Here is a 16536-nt window from a genome sequence, read left to right as displayed (position 1 = left end):
GAATACGGCATACATATTCTTGGCATTAATTAAGCAGTTTTAAACCTAAAAATGGGTAAATGAACGAAAATACTAACACAGCATAAGACATTCAGAAAATGCATTTAAATGTGTGTGGTATTCCTGTTAGGGTCTGAGTTATGGGAACCCAAAAATGTGAGGCAGATGCGGCACAAGATGAGTGTCTTTATTCCTCCAGCATAAGGCAAAAAGGGCAGCAGAAGGTGAAGCACACAGCTTGTGAAAGAAAATGGAGACAAAAAAATTCCACCGAAAAATAAGTGCGAGGCGAAAGGCCTGAACTAGTCCACACCAAGGAAACCAAAGTCAGAATGTTCACTACGAAAGTGGCGGAGGAAAAGTAACCAGGAGATGAAACGAAAGAGTAACCACAACTGGCACATAAATGAGAAATAAGTGGCTAAGCAAAAAGGTCTAACTTACAAAGCATAAGGCCTGCGACGAAACGAACCCATAACGAAACTCACAAACAGCTTGAGAAGGCCAAGGCAGCACATTTTAAATTTCATACATATATTACATATATATATATATACATATATATATATATATATATATATATATAGTGTGAAACATACCGAGTGTGAGCTGAATGAAGAGATGAATTGGGGGAAAAACAGAAATGAGCAGGAAGAGTGAGGTGAATGAAGGGATGAAGGGGGGAAAAAACCACAAATTAACCAATGTTAGCATGTTAGCAATGCTAACGTTAATATGCTAAACCTAGCATGATAGCGCTAAGTGCTAAGGAATAATAGCAATAAGAAAAAAATAGGAGCAGGAATAGTATACATACATATAATATACATAGTATACATAGTATACAGTATATTAGTTAGACTTAAGTCAAATTCACAAAGTCTAACAACTGAAGTCAAAGAATTACGGCTTTACTTCCAAATTAAAAAAAAAGGCAAAAACTAATGAAAATGGCTAAAAATGCTACAATGCTAATGATAGCATGCTAGCAATGCTAACATGCTCACGTTAGCACACTACCACTTACCACAAACTGAGCATGATAGCATCCTAAACGATAACCAAATGGTGGAGGTTTCGCCTATAACAGTAAAAAACATGAGGAAAAACGAATCGGCTCGCAATCGGCTCCCAATGACGCGAGTTGGCTCTCGTAGTTTATTTCAAAGATCCGACTCTAAGAATCGATTCGCTCGCAATCGACCCATCACTACGTGCAGCATAGGCCAAACGTCTGGACACACCTTCTCATTCAATGTGTTTTCTTTGTCATGTGGAATATGTATATCCTATATATATATATATATATATATATATATATATATATATATATATATATACACACACACACACACACACACACACACACACATATAAGTTGCAGTACCTGACAAACTATGATAAAAGTATGACTTATAGTCCGGAAAATACGATAATTCGTCCAAAAATGATTTATTTTGTACAAATAATGTATGTTTCTTCATCTATCTATGCCTGCGACATATAGTGACTAGCAGACCCACCAAATGCTCTTCCACTCCATAGCACAAGGTACATAACGTTACCTTGTTAAAATAATTGCCAAATTCATCTTTTGACATTTTTTTTTCCAAAATCAACTCCTTATGATGCTGCCCACCTCTGGTAAAATCGCCTATGACCTCATCATTTTAACAAGGTGACAATAATTAACCTCTGTAATCCACCTGTTGCCATTCACACATTTTTGTTTGCTGGTTCCTCATATAAAACATGTACCTTGGCTGAATAGGAGTCGGGAAGCACTGATTTAGTCTATTAGGATTTTGGTTTTGTGGGCAGATGGAAGTGTGCTTGAGAGCAAATGTCTTCCATTTGTCTTCCATTGGGTTCTGTCTTTTAAATGATGGATGAAATTGGCAATCAAAACACAAATGAAGAAATATATAATGCTGTTCTGATGTATTCATCACTGGCAAGATATTCTCGTTTATTATGTTTTTTTAGTCAAATGAACAAAAAAAAATACAAATATCTGTCATTACACAGATTATGTAGTCGTATTATGTATATTTTCTATGCACTGAAAATGACTCAACACACCGACACATTGTCTAAAGTAAGTATAATTGTGGCTGTAGCATGAGTGCTGCCGGCACTGGGGAGCTTCGGTTCATTAAGGGAAACAAGAATTCCAACATTGTGAAGCAGAGCATGTTCGGAAAAGTATATTGTGAGTTACTAATCATTTTTAGGGGGGACTTTTTCCCCAATCCCGTTTAGAATAAGTGGTCAGTCTAAGTGTTGATAATGCCGCTTGAACACGCCCACCCGCCCCTAAGATTGGTGCTGGAATCACATTTTTCTACAAGGTGAACATTGCGGTGGAGTGAGTCCTATATAATGACACTAAATTGAAGTGGAGCATAAATCCTGAAAGTGAGTGCTTGGGAGGCAATGTAGTGGATAAGAATAACAAGACACTGACGATTTATCATCTCAGGTGTCAGCCTGTGCTGGACCCACATTCAGATGGGGTACTGCACTGCAGTCCAACTGCATGACAGAAGAAAGGGATTGTCATCATTATTAGAAGCGAATGCATACAAAAGAATGCACATACTGTATCAGTATTGCAACGCTGCAAATATTTACCAGTACGGGTGTAACAATTTTTTGGGTAGGGAACATTCGGTACAGTACAGAGGCATACCACGTTCCTGTTTGGGAGCATGTCCCCTTTCCGGTGATTTTTGTTTAGCATTTTGTTCCCCTACTGTGCTAAACCGCGACCTTAAAACCGAAGTACTGTATGTTCCAAACCGTGCTTGTGGCATACCATTGCACCCCTAATACGCAGTATAAATATAGCTTTTCTTCCTGGTTAGAACATGAAAAACCTCAGTGCTTTGACCTAAATTTTACAGCTAAAACCTTCAACTGCACTGCATTGTGTCAGGTGAATGCACCTGATGGAAAGGCGCTGATGAATTATGGTACCTTCCGTCATGGTTTTTCTGGGTTAATGGGACGGCGATTCCGCTGGCACATCAATACTTGGGCATATATCCTCTATAACATTTAAAAGTTCACATTGGTAGCAAAGTCATATAAAAGAAGGTCTTTACTCTGCTTAAGGCTAAATGATGAGTCATCACAAAGGTAATATATTATTCACCTACACACATTGTGGAGTTCAGCCTCTGCTACTGTAACATTCATTGTCTCCAATGTATGCAGAAGCTTTTGCTCTCAATTTTGGGTATGTGTCATCTCGCATACATATTATGGCTGCACGAAAAAAATCATAATAATTGCGAACTCGATTCACACAAACATGCATTAACAGATATTGGTAATTTTACTTAAACAAAACAATTTTACACAAGGACTGCATGTCCCTACACTCTCCTCGTGGGCTCGAGGAGAGCACGCTGGCTATTTATTCATAAGCTTGTGGGAGAAGCGATCACATTAACTGGCATCTTTTACTTGCCTTTATTACATGAATATTATGAATAGTAGCTATGGCCATTCGAGTTTTTATTACTGTTGCTGAAGTGGCCTCTTCATTCATCATGGCGCCCAGGTATTTGAATTGGTGGACTTCCTCCAGCGCGTGCCCGTCCACCCGTATCTCCTGTGCTTAGTCATCTTGTTTATTCTGTCTTGAAGTCATCATTATCTTGCTTTTCTCATGGCTAATTTCCATGCCGTATCGGCGCACGTCAGTGTCTAGGCACCAAGTCAGCTCTGCTAGCTCTTCTGTATTTCCAGCAACAAGGTCAATGTCATCAGGGAATCTCAGATTGCTGATTGGCCTTGCCGCGATTGCGACTGTTTCATCAAAATCTTTGAGTGCTTCCATCATGATCTGCCCCAGAAATAGAGGCTTGGCGAGAGAATGCATCCCTACCTGACACCAACATTGGTTTGGAACCATTCGAGAGTCCTGCTGTCATACATCACTGCATTAGTGGCATTATCATATAGTGACTCACAGAGTTGGATCAGTTTTGGACTAATGTTATTTTTCCGCATTGTATACCATAGTGCCTTCCTCCACATCCTATCGAAGGCTTTCTTGAAGTCGACAAAGTTATGGTGTATTTCTCGCTGATGGTCTCATTTCGCACAGAATGCGGCAGCTGCAGATCTGTTCCACAGTACTCCTTCCAGCCCGAAAGCCGGCTTGCTCTTCTGCGAGTACAGCTTCTATCTGAGGTTTCATCCGGTCTGCCAGAATCTTCAGCAACACTTTACTCGGATGGCTGATCAAGCTTATTGTTCTGTAATTGCTGCACTTCTTCAGATCATATAAGTGATTGTGTCCACTTTTTGGGCCCAAACAGTGGACTTTTGATCAACTGATGATTATTTTAGTTTAATGGTTGTTTGCAATAAATTCCATATATCCATCTTCTATGCCGCTTATCCTCACTAGGTCGTGGGTATGCTGGAGCCTATCCCAGCTGACTTCGGGTGAGAGGCGGGGTACACCCGGGACTGGTTGCCAGCCAATCGCAGGGCACATATAGACAAACAACCAATCACTCACATTCATACCTATGGACAATTTAGAGTCGTTTTTTTTGGAATGTTAACATGTTAACCACTAGGCCACCGTGCAGCCCTGTTTGCAGTAAATTGCTTTGCTTACTCAAAACATTTTGTGTCACGCTCATTTTTTTTTTTTTCATTTTGAAGCTCTACTTCGAACCTTCTTAAGATCCATCAGTGCAAAATGTAAATTCTTGCAATTTTGCAACTGGTCTTGAAATTGTGATCAGTGACAAAACTCATTGCAATCTCAGTTCTCAGCAAAAAGATTCACATTTTTTGCAGCATCATGCAGCTCTAACATACATGATGGTGACACATGACACGTTTTTTGTTTTTTTTTGACAGTCAATTCTGTACTTACAGTATGTCCTGGTGCTGTAAACATCCAAAATAGAGCTAAAAAATAAAAAAAAAATTCTCTCTTATAAATGCCTTTTTCCTTGGTCCATGTAAAAATTGCATTTGCATTTTGAATGCACAGAGATACTGGGTCTACTGCTAAGTCTGTCAATTTTGCTGTATCTCTGTGTGAAAGAGGCTAAAGTCTTGCTGCATCTGTTTCAAAATACCAAACCCATATCAGTTACATGTTTTCATATTCAGCTGCGTGTTGTTTTCATTGGATGGAAACTAAACAAAAAATGCAATGCAGAACACTGAGAAGAGCATGAACTTCCCTGTGTGTGTGTGTTTGTGTCACTATATTTGTACACAGCCACGTCAAGCACAGTTCACCATCTGATGTCATAAAGTCGACGTGAAATTGTGCTTGATGTCCCTGCGAGCAGGCGGCGGAGGGTGGATGCATGCAAGCAAGCAAGCAAGCAGGCAGGCAGGCAGGCAGGCAGACAAGGGAGGGTGATTTAGTCCAAGCTATTTCAAGCTCATCAAAGACGCTCTGTGTTGTAACTACAGAGGGAGTTGAACTGACAGGTTCAAGGCCTGAGAAGAGGAAGACCAGTGTCACGGGCGGCCACATTGCAGGAAAACAAACACACACTCGGTAATACACAAACAGGCCAGGGCAGAGACATCATTACAGATGCTGTTCGACATGATTCGCTTTGGCAGCCAAAGCCATACCACTGATACACTGATGCATGAGTTCAGATTCATAACTCATGAACTGTACCAGGTGATAGATATATTACATCAATAAACATAAGGATTTGTGCATTTAATTAATGGACATTTTATTCACTGACATAAAGCACACACTTTACAGTGGTAAAATAAGTGTAAAAGGTAAAAAAACGAAATTCTAAACAGCTAAAACAAAAACAACGACATTTGGGAAAAAAAGAAAAACGAATTCGCGAAAAATAAACGGATTTCACAGGGCCCTATATATGTAGAAGGGCACAATATAACTTCTTGGAGCCACACACTCTTGGGTGTTTAAAATACAGTGGAACCTTGGTTAGCGTCATTAATTTGTTCCAGGAAGTCAAACTCTAACTGAAACAGACATTAACCAAATCAATTTTTCCCCTGAGAAATAATGTAAATCCAATTAATCCCTTCCAGAAAGCCAAAAATGTTAACACAAAACACATTTTTATAGTTTTACAATTATAGTTTTACATACAGAAAACTATTCCAAATGCATGTAAATTACGGCTGTCAAAGGATTAAAATTTGTAAGCTAATTAATCAGTTTTCAATCTAATTAATTATGATTAATCATCATTTGCAACTAAGTGTGAAATATGCCCACCTTTACTGTATTTTATTAACAGAAAGGTAAATAACAGGACATTAAATGTACCGGTATGTATTAACAGCTCCAAATTAATTGAAAATTTAAATCAAACTAGAAAACGTAGCCATCTTTGACATAAAAAAGCCATTACTTGACATCAAGCCAATTCAATAACTCACTTTCGTGAGATTAAAACATGAAAAGAGATTAATTAATTCATCTCACGTGATAAATGAAAATGAACTCGCTAATTTGCCTGCCTCCATACATTGCCGTGTGCATGCGTGTCTGTATTCCTCGTCTCTCGCCTCCAAACAGGCAGGTTCAGCACCTAGATGCTTCATAGAAAAAGGGCGTTACAAAGAACAACGGCAAACAGAGTGAGACCTCTTGTCAGTCATACAGTTGCTTTCTCTCAATGTGGAGAGGCGGGGCCGCTTGCATACACACACCCAGCAAAAGAGTGGAGCTGCTTGAGAAGCAATGCAAGGTAACGTACTAGAAGTTAGGAGGGAAAAAGATGCTTGCAAAGTCCAAATGCCACAGCCTCTTTGTGGAAATATTAATAATGAACAAGGTGAGCCCATCAACATGAACGAGTCAATGGTAGCAACATAAAAGGCAACAAAACAAATTTGCTCACTGCAAACATATCCACCCGACCCAGTTTTCCCATCTGGGAAAAAAAACTACACATCAAGATGCAGAGCTTTCGTCCTGACAGTCAACACTCACTAAGCCATTTGGTCAGCAAGGTAAATACAAACAAAACAGCAAAAAATGGTGTGCGTTCACAGAAATTAATCACAAAAGAAATGCTGGTCTTTAATACAGTTGAAAAGCCAGCATGGAAAAATGGAAATCATTATTGACATTCTATTTGAATATTGAGAAATCTATCTCAGCAGACAGTAACAAAGAAAAGCAGTTCAATACTGTTTTGTGGAAAATATTTGATGCCTTACAGCCTCATTAACAAACTATATAACTATTTGATGCCTTAACAGTCTATCCAACCAGTTAAAAGCAGTCCATCGCTATCTGTGGCTAAATATAATATCATCTAGACGCTGTGCGCACCAAGGGGGTCTGGGTGAATGTGTGAGTGAATGTACAATTATTATTTTTGTTATTATTTTATTTTTTGAAAAATATATCTTGTTCCTTTTTGGACAATACAAAAAGAAAAGAAAAGCCAGTACAAATTGCCTGCGAAACTTAAATTCCACAACTTCACAGTTGATATTAAAGCGATATTAAAGGAAATATTGCATTGCAGGTATTATTTTTTATTCTTATTGTTATATATTATCATAACATTAGTGGCTTATTTGTTCTAAAAAAATGTTGACAATAATATTGCTTAGCATCAATTTGTGGGACAATACAAATTTCAAAGTTTGTCCAGTCATATTTTTCATTGTACTTTTCTTAAAATTAATGTTAAAAACTCGGGCTTGTCTTGTTGTCATGGACCCAATCTTGTATCATCTTGTCTTGTGAGTTAAGTGTCTCGGGACACTACTAGTTATTAGTTGTTATTATTAGTTATTATCCAACTTTCAGCTTCTTCTCTTTGCATGTTGCCCTTTGGTTACATTTCCCATTTTTGCTGCCAGCCGCAAATGGCCCCTGGGCCACACTTTGGACACCTCGGATTTATGGAATGTTTTGCGTTATTGTCATGTTGAAAGATCTTCAGTTTTTGACGAAATGCTCTCAGGTTTTCTTGAAGCACACTCTGATACAATGAAAGTCATAGTAGATTCTCTGATGGTGAGCTGCAGGATTTTTTCAGGATTTACGCAATTTTTTCATCCATTTCCTATTCCGCTTGTCATCATTAGGTTCACGGACTGGAGCCTATCCCACCCGACTTTGGGTGAGAGGCCCGCCAATAGCAGGATCCATATAAACAAACAACCATTCACACTCATATTCAGTCTCCAATTGAACATGCAATCTCCACACAGAGTTGCCCGAACGGCATCCTGACTGTGAGGCCGACATGCAAACCACGAGGTCACTGTGTGTCCTCAAAGATACAGTATTCATTATGTTAATAAAGAAAAGATCAATGTTTCATGGGTTGCCCACATGTTTCCGCATGACCGTGTGTGGCCTGACCAGATAACTGTGTTTTCTGACTTCCCTATATGGCATATTAGCCAAATAATCTCTCAACAGGGTCTCTCTGCTTACATGTAAGGATGCAAAGTGACTTGATAAATGCTGCCAGGAGCCTTTGGATCAAGTTGTCCAAGGTTTTAATTAAGACAAATCCCTTTTAAGCTTGTTGGATGGTTGTCTGTACTACCGCGGTGTAGAGAAAAAGGCAAGTGTGAGAGACCACGGACGTGTGGATGTGGATTTGTGGATGGGGACACGGTCAGGTACATGTCCCCTGCATATTTTCAAAAAGCAGTTTTGGCCCCCTGTTGCTTTTCCATCCAAAAACAATACTACGCTTTATTAAATGGTTGTGCCCCCCTCTCCCCACCTTGTGAAATCAGAGGTGATTTTAAGAATAAGCCGGACATTGTGTGTTGTAACATTACTTTTGCCATGGTTACACTCTGCACACACACCCTGATGGCTTTTCTGCAAGTTTAACTTATTTTTAAAAGGTTATCCTTGTAAAGTTTGCCTTCATTATAAGTCATCAAGTGTGTGTGTGTGTGTGTTTCTCAGGTTTATTGAACCTGGAGCAGCTCCTGAGGCAGTTCCTCATTTCCAAGGAGACGCTGTCAGTGCGCATGCTCGACGACAGCCAGGACCCCACGCCACTCCTGAAGGAGATACGAGACGACAAAACCGCCACCATCATAGTCGACGCCAATGCCACCATGTCCCACATCATTCTGGAGCGGGTGAGTGCGGTCCACAAAATAGAAGTATTCCACATACGTCCCCAAGGACTGGAGAAATGCTGACGGCAAGAAGTGTTCAAGGCTAAAAGTTATTCAATATGTAGAGAGCATTCTACTTTTTTTTTTCTTTACTTAAAGAAAGACTTTGCTTGGCTTTCATTCTGATCTATTGAGATGTAGCTTGCATTTCCCACAGGGGACAAAGACAAAGAAGAAAATAAAGAAAGTGCAAAATGTTTTTTTTTTTTTTCACTGCCATAATCCATTTGTTGACTTGAATCACGAGAAAGATAAATTGTCCCATTTTTGGCTGAGGGCACGGCTTTCACAAAGAACAGCATCATCAGTCTGCACTCACAAAAATTGTCCGAAATAAAGGCAGCGGAATTGAGTTAGTAAATACAAGAAATAAATAAATATATACATAAAATATGCTGTTACATGCAAAAAAAAAAAAAAATGAAGTAAAGCCATGACAGCATACAATTGAGTTTCAAAGCATGAGTCATCATTACTAAGTGCTCTGTCACTGACAAGCACGTTGATTTGCTGCCAAACTAACAATTTAAAGCTCCTGATATGAGAAGATGTATTCCAGTGACATAAACACACGTGCGTCTAACCCAGGGGTGTCCAAAGTGCAGCCTTGGGACCATTTGCGGCCTGCGGCTGTTTTTTTATTGGCCCGCGGCCCATTTTGAAATAATGAATTAAAATTTAATTTAACAAAAAAAACGACAAAAACAACAACAGCAAAAATAAAAAAAATCTGCATTAATTTTACAACAATAAAGTCAAAATGTTAAGAGAAAAAAGTTGTAATCTAATGAGAAAAAGTCAGAGTTTTACTAGAATAACGGTCATGATATTATGAGGAAAAATAATTTCATTTTAGTAACAATAGTCGTAGTAGTTGAAATATTAAAAGATTTTTTTTTTTTTACAGTCATAATATTATTATTATTATTATTATTATTAAACAAAACAATGAATGAAGTTGTAATTTTTGGAAAATTAGGTTTCGGAAAAAGTTCCACGAGAATAAAGTGAAAATATTTTGGGAATAAAGTTGTAATTACTTGAAGAAAATTTACAAGAAGAATGTTGAACTACCATCGTTGGAAAATAAACAAAATAAATAAAAACAACAGCAGAAATGGGAAAAAAAAACAGCTCTCATTTTACCAGAATAATATCAAAATATTTAAAGAACAAAGCTGCATTTGATTGAGAAACAAGTCGCAATTTTATGAGCATACGCTCATAATATTATGGGGAAAAATAATGTCATTTTTGTAGCAGAGAGTTTGAATTTTAAATAAGATATGTTATTTTTTAAAAGGCCTAATATTGTGAGAAAAAATAAATAAAGTTGTAATTTTTGGAAAATTGGGCTGGGGAAAATGTTATATTATTGTGGGAATAAAGTCAAAATATTATGGGAATAAAGGCATAGTCTTACGAAAAGAAAATGTATGTAGGTTATTTAGGAAGAAAGTTTAAATATTTGGAAAATACAAAACAACAACAAAAAAATGTGGGGGGAAAAATCAAGTTCATACTAATAATGTCCTTTTTCACCTGTATTACAAAGCTGAGATGCAGTATTTTTCTTGAAATATATATAACTCCTTAGCACATCTACATGTGTTGCTTTACACAATGTCAATGTCGCCCTTGCATACTTTCATTTTTCACTATGTGGCCCTCGCTGGAAAAAGTTTAGACACCCCTGGTCTAACCAAGCAGCACAATGAATTAACAATGCACCCACAGTTAATCCAAACTACAATGAAATCATAGAGCATTAAATAATTATAAATAGGGTATATTAGATCATTAAATAAGGAAAACAATCGGCAGCGACTGCCTGTAGAGTAATACCGAGGTTACCTGCATTTAAAACTAATGGGGGGGAAAGTCAGTTCAGGCCGACTAAAATCTATGTAGTCAATTTAAAGGTCCCAGAGTATACTATTGTTCAACAATTAAATACGTATTAGAGCACATGTGTCAAACTCGTGCCCTGGAGGGCCGAGACGCTGCAGGTGTTCTCTCCAACCAGTTTCTTCAGCAGGTGATTTAATTGATGAGCTCCTTCCCTCAAACTGAAGGTGTTGATCATTAAAATCACCTGCTTGAGTGACTGGCTGGAAAGAAAACCTGCAGTGTCTCGGCCCTCCATGGCACGAGTTTGACACCCCTGTATTAGAGGTTCCACAGTAGTGTATTGGAAGTGTGTTGGCCAAAATCTGGCTTTAACGCTGGAATTTAGACCTTTTAAACTTGCTTTTAGTAAGTACAGTGGAACCTCGGTTCGTGTTCGCCAGTTAGCATGTTTTTCGGTTAACGTAAAAAATGTATGCCACAAGTTTGCCTCGTTGGCGTGCATTACTCAGTTGGTGTACAACTGCAGTGAGTCCAACTGTGTTGTTCATATATATTTTTAGCATCCTATTAGCTAACTAAACCAAATGGCAACCGGAACCGGAAGTGACTACGTACATTGCCCATCTATTATGTCATCAGCGGTTGACTCTCAAAAATGTTAACACAAAACACGTTTTTATAGGTTTACGATTATAGCTTTACATGCATAAAACAATTCTAAATGCATATAAATGATGAGTGAAAGGGATATATGAACATTTAAGGTTACTTTTACCTTGACGGAAGACGTGACTGTTACCAAAGACACGGTGTGGCAGCGAGATCAACCAACCGCCGCCACCTTCCTGTTTTCAGTCACGTTAAGAATCATGTTCATAAATGTTCATTTGTCCCTTTCATTCATCATTTATATGCATTTATATTAGGACTGTCAAAAACACAGCGTTTATGGCGGTAACTAATTTATTTCATTCATTATGTTAAAACGTTTACTGTAATTAACGCATGCTCACAAACAGCTGCGCTAGCATGCTCTGCTAAACTAAGCTAACCTAGCCAGCTTCCACTCACGCTTGCTAACGAGTAAGAGACGAGTTTCGACATTTTTTCACCAATTTAGCCGGTGTTTCAGGTGGCCGCTTGGACATGTTTAGTTCGGGAGGGGGCTGGTTTGTGTTTGTGAGGGGATACAGCCACGATTGAGCAGCCCACTGGGGAAATATTTCCCCAATATTTCTCCTCAGATGACAGCATTTCGTTCACATTATGTAATTTACTCCAGATTCCGTGTTTAATAGTAGATTGAGTTTATGTAGCGAAAGTAACCCAAGATATATCCTGTAACAACTGCAATTGTCCCACATAATAGATGCCATCCATCACATAAAACAATTGCACTCACATTTTAACAGCAACATCATGCTAGGTTAGCATATGTGCTGAAGAAAAACATAATGATCAGACTTATAACTCCCATGTCTGTAGCTGACTTGACAGATAGTTGGCAGAGCTCCGGGCTTTATTTTAAGATGTGCAGCAAAGCCTGCATCTTGACAAATACTCATCCTCCATGAAGTGGTGGGTTTATATCATCATTAAAAAGTACATTTTGCTTCATAGGGGAACTTTAATAGTTGTGTTATTTATGGTTGGATCACTTGATGATAAAGGAGCATTAAATCTGAACTGGACATTTTGTCTTTGCATTATAAATCTAACAATAGACATTTTTTTTCCATCTTCTTCCCACTGTTATGTGCAAAAGCAACAACATAGTTCGTAACTACAGCGATGATTATGCAAAGCCATCAAGCTCATTGTGTTAGGGAAGAACATTTTTACGACATCATTAGTGAGCAGTAAACATTGTCTCCAGCAGAACAATATGATCCTTACGTCCTCCTCTACAGCACATGCTCATAATTAACCTTTCAGAACACTGTTCACACTTTGGACACATTTAAAATGCTGAAGCTCCACTTGACTGGAGACTTAATGTCTCTAAGAGCCTTGATGGCGTCAATAAAGGTGATCGTTGGAGCTGGGGAAGCGAGGATGTTTGGCTGTGGCATATGGCCTTGATGTAATTAATACACACCTCATTATTTTTGCAAGACGATGGATGGATGCATGGATGGGGAGATTGAGGGTGACGTCAAGTGGCCGCATAATGAGGTTGGGAGAGGCGAAGCCGTTTTCTCATTCCTTCTTTTCTCAGAGTCTCCTCAATCAAGCATTCGGTCTGTCATCAGCGGTCATCCAGTTGCCATAGCAACCCTGACAACCATGGGCCAAAGAGCAGTGGGAGCCCGCAGTGGGATGTCTCACTTGTTGCCGCCTTTTGTAACCCCTTACGTCCCCCCACCGTCTTTGATGCCCTCATCAACAGAACCACACCATTGCTATCATGAGACCTAGCTGTGAAACCCAAAGTTTACTTCCAGTAATTGAAAATGCGACTCACATCGCTATATAAAACAGCTATTAAAGTCCCCTTGATGCAAAATTGACTTTTTAATAGGGCTGATTAAAATATTTAATTACCATTAATTGTATGCTGTCCATAGTCCAAGAAGTTTTTATCTATAACAAGTTTACCTTTGAAAGATCATTTAGAAGTTTTTAATACACCTATCAACATAAGACTGGATAATATGTTTGCTTTATGCAAATGTTTCTATATTAAATATTCGTTTCTTTAAAACAGCTCAGCACCAAATGGACCTCAATGTGTAGAAAACAAAGACGATATACAACAAGTAGACACTGGTAAGGTAAACTGTCCATCACTCACATATTCTCTTCAACTAAGTCAGGGGTCGGGAACCTTTTTGGCTAAGGGAGCCATGAAAGCCACTTGTTTTCAAATGTATTTCCGTGAGAACCATATCCTATTTTTAACATTGAATACAACTAAATGTGTGCATTTTTAGACAAGACCAACAATTTTAGAAAATAATACGTCTCTGCATTTATTATTTTTAAGGACATTGCTTTAATGAAGCTAATCAGTAATACATTCAAATAGTTCTTACCATTAATGCGACTTCTGGTGCTGCATGGTTTTGCTGATATGTGGTGAGGTTAAGCTTCATGGCCTTCACTTGGGTTTTCTCCACTTGGTTTGATGATGGTACAATCGTGAACAGTTCTTGCTAACGAAAGCATGTCTTTTATTCATTTAAAACGTGATCAAAAAGTTCATTTGCCAATTAAGCTTGAATGTTTTGGCATCTGTGAATGGCGATCCGTTCCTCACTATTGCTCAAGAACCAGCAAAGCTGGCCAAAGACCAGTCAGCTTGTCGGCTCCATGCACAGAGTTGCTGCTGACTAGCTTTCACTCTAAACAGTAGCTCTTGGCATGCCTTCTTCAGGCTGTGATATTTAGATACAGATGTAGCGCTGTGTGTGTCGAAGTGCCGCTTTATATTGACCGTTTCATTGACGAAATTTGATCACTGCATATTAGACACAGCGCCAAACCTGCTCTCCATGAAGGCGAATATCTCTGTCTCTGCATGAGCGAGTACACCACTATCTGTATCTGTTCATCCATCTAAAGGATCTGTATCCGTATCTGCGTGGCATAAACCGGAGGTGTGCATGGTTTAACCAGAAATGGGTGGGACTTAAATCAGCACATTGTTTTAAGTCTGAAATTGACATGGATTGATCAGAAGTTGCTATATTTGTTGTTTATTATCCAGCATGTTGGCCAACACAGTAACAGTCTGGAGATCGGGAAGATCTGGGTTCGATTCTCCCCTGGGCATTTCTGTGTGGAGTTTGCATGTTCTCCCCGTGTGTGCGTGGGTTTTCTCCGGGTACTCCGGTTTCCTCCCACATCCAAAAACATGCATGTTAGGTTAATTGGAGACTCTAAATTGTCCATAGGTATAAATGTGAGTGTGAATGGTTGTTTCTATATGTGCCCTGGAATTGGCTGGCGACCAGTCCAGGGTGTACCCTGCCTGTCGCCCGAAGTCAGCTGGGATAGGCTCCAGCATGCCCCCGCGACCCTAATGAGGAGAAGCGGTATAGAAAATGAATGGATGGGTGGATCTGTGTGAAGTCGGTGATTCATGCAAACATCCAGTGATGGCAAACCGGGAAATAAACTGTCAGCCTTGTTCACTGTAGTTTTCTCAAAAGCACCGTCTTCAGTACTACGAGCAAAGTTTTCCAACTGACTTTACATCACCAGCCAAATTAGAAAAAGCCAGACGGAAAAAAAAACAAACAAAAAAAACACCGGAAGTGACCGACACAATACGAGCCGTTTACAGCTCTATCTTGTCGAATGCGCCGCATATGTAACGAAACAAGTTTGCCAAGTAACTTTTGATACGAGCTGAGCTAAGGAAAACCTAGAAAGAAAAAAGTGGGGGCAGTGACCAATGCAACACGAGCCGTTTTCAAGTGTCTTGTCAAATGCACCGCGTACTCCTCTCTGTGGCTGTAGGGAGTCTGTCTAGGGAGGGGCGGTCACTGTGTGTGACTGCCAATCACAGAGCGTGATTAGTGAATACATAAGTAGTTACCCAATGAGGATTTTTCTTCATCACGATTCCGAATAATGATGAGCTGTACTTTTTTTCATGCTCGTACTCGGCAAAAATGCATTTTCCGTAATGGATACGCGTGCTGAAATTTACGGTACTTCTCATCTTGCTTTCTTTTCGCCATCCTCTTTGTCAAAAGTGTTTGCGCTACAGTATTTGCCATCTGCTAGCTATCTGACTAAAGGCGGGACGTTTACTTCTTGACATCTCAGTGACCCGGTAGGCTACCGCATTATCCAGAACCATAGGTTCCCGACCCCTGAACTAAATAAAATGAAAACAGGGTGTTCGAAAAATGAAATATTGACAACTTACAAAAAATAAAGTGTTCATGAACAGTCAGTAGTTTACAGAACTAGGACCGCGCCTACTGTATATACTGTAGTGCAGTCAGGTTATAACTTATACTTCACTTCCAAACACTCTTTCACAGAGACATACACACACACACACACTTTTCTTGGTCTGGTGACTTCAAGAACATGCCGCAGGCTTGAAACTTGCAAGTTTTGTTTTGTCATCTTTGACAAACACAGCAGTTCAAGCACAAACGCTAATAAATTTCCTCACAAGCCTTTACTGCCATCTCATTGAGCGCTATGTGTATGCTCTCTCAATTCCGCCTTTGTCACAACGACACAAGCCCTGCAAATAGCTGTCCTCAGGTATGCCTGCCGGTAACTAGCAGCTTGTAACCCAAATTTTTGCTGTCAGGTCGAAGCAAAAAATCAACCGAGAGATGGCTCAACGCTCATTAGTTGTGACACTTGTATGCCGAGGTGCCACTGTATGAATGACAATAAAAAAACACCTGCAGTTCTCCAGTACCTTCTCTCTTCTCTCTGGCATTTGAGACTCGACGTACTCCGGTGACAATTCAACTCACAGCGACAGTAGATACAAATAACTTTGGTCTTGTTTCCTTTTCTTTGTCCATTTATGCTCAGCATTTGTTCTCGCTTCTGGCT

General features: G+C 39.3%; 1 protein-coding gene across 4 annotated transcripts in view; it reads left to right on the top strand.

The window, feature by feature from the left end:
• Window positions 1-16536, top strand: part of grik4 (glutamate receptor, ionotropic, kainate 4) — a 418260-nt gene that overhangs the window by 292291 nt on the left and 109433 nt on the right. For all 4 annotated transcript variants that reach the window (XM_054795183.1, XM_054795185.1, XM_054795184.1 and 1 more), the window contains one exon: window positions 8936-9114. In XM_054795183.1, coding sequence (XP_054651158.1) covers window positions 8936-9114 — 179 coding nt within the window. The remainder of the gene's footprint in view (window positions 1-8935; window positions 9115-16536) is intronic.

The sequence above is a fragment of the Dunckerocampus dactyliophorus genome, chromosome 12, assembly GCF_027744805.1.
Source record: "Dunckerocampus dactyliophorus isolate RoL2022-P2 chromosome 12, RoL_Ddac_1.1, whole genome shotgun sequence".
NCBI lineage: Eukaryota > Metazoa > Chordata > Actinopteri > Syngnathiformes > Syngnathidae > Dunckerocampus > Dunckerocampus dactyliophorus.
Note: the sequence above shows the minus strand (reverse complement) of the source record. Positions and strands in the feature narration are given on the sequence as shown.